The sequence below is a fragment of the Penaeus monodon genome, chromosome 30 (assembly GCF_015228065.2).
Source record: "Penaeus monodon isolate SGIC_2016 chromosome 30, NSTDA_Pmon_1, whole genome shotgun sequence".
NCBI classification, from domain to species: domain Eukaryota; kingdom Metazoa; phylum Arthropoda; class Malacostraca; order Decapoda; family Penaeidae; genus Penaeus; species Penaeus monodon.
Genome location: NC_051415.1, coordinates 7349724 through 7350308, shown reverse-complemented (window position 1 = coordinate 7350308; position 585 = coordinate 7349724). Strand labels below are relative to the sequence as shown.

The 585-nt window shown below is 37.1% G+C and overlaps 1 protein-coding gene across 1 annotated transcript in view; it reads left to right on the top strand.

Annotated features, from left to right (window-relative positions):
* Window positions 1–585, top strand: part of LOC119592335 (fatty-acid amide hydrolase 2-B-like) — a 12903-nt gene that overhangs the window by 9371 nt on the left and 2947 nt on the right. The window contains exons 6-7 of the mRNA XM_037941162.1: window positions 6–160; window positions 366–509. Of these exons, the coding sequence (XP_037797090.1) occupies window positions 6–160; window positions 366–509 (299 nt within the window). The remainder of the gene's footprint in view (window positions 1–5; window positions 161–365; window positions 510–585) is intronic.

Genomic DNA, 585 nt, shown 5'->3' with positions numbered 1-585 from the left:
CGAAGGTGTCACGTCACTAAAAGGGTGTAACATTCACCTGGATGTCGTGTGGAGTGAAATGCAAAGTGCAGGACCCATTACAAGACATGCTAAGGATCTTGCACCAATTCTTGGTGTGTTAGTTGGTGATAAAGCTGACAAGCTTTCTCTTAATAAGCGTGTAGGTTTAACATGATTGAGACCTGTTCTGTCATATATTATAGTACTTTATAGCACTTTTTAAAATACCATGGTATGATGAGCCTGTTTTTAATTACTGCATTTACTACACCATAACAAGAGGATCACTGATTTTGCAGAGTCAAAAGTTTAGTGTTTAATTTGCATTATCTCAACATGAAATGAACAAGTTCATTATTCAACAGGTTGATCCTGGGACGCTTCAGATCTTTACCATGGAAAATGATTGTGATGGAATCTTGACTTCCAATATGAGTTCCAGCCTAATTTCTGCTCAGAGAGCTGTAGCGCATCATTTCCGACATACATATGATATCACAGTTCGAAAGGTTTGTCAGAACATGGTGCTAGTTGTTTCTTGAAGTTTTTTAGAGATTTCCCTAAAAATGAATAGTTTACCATTGT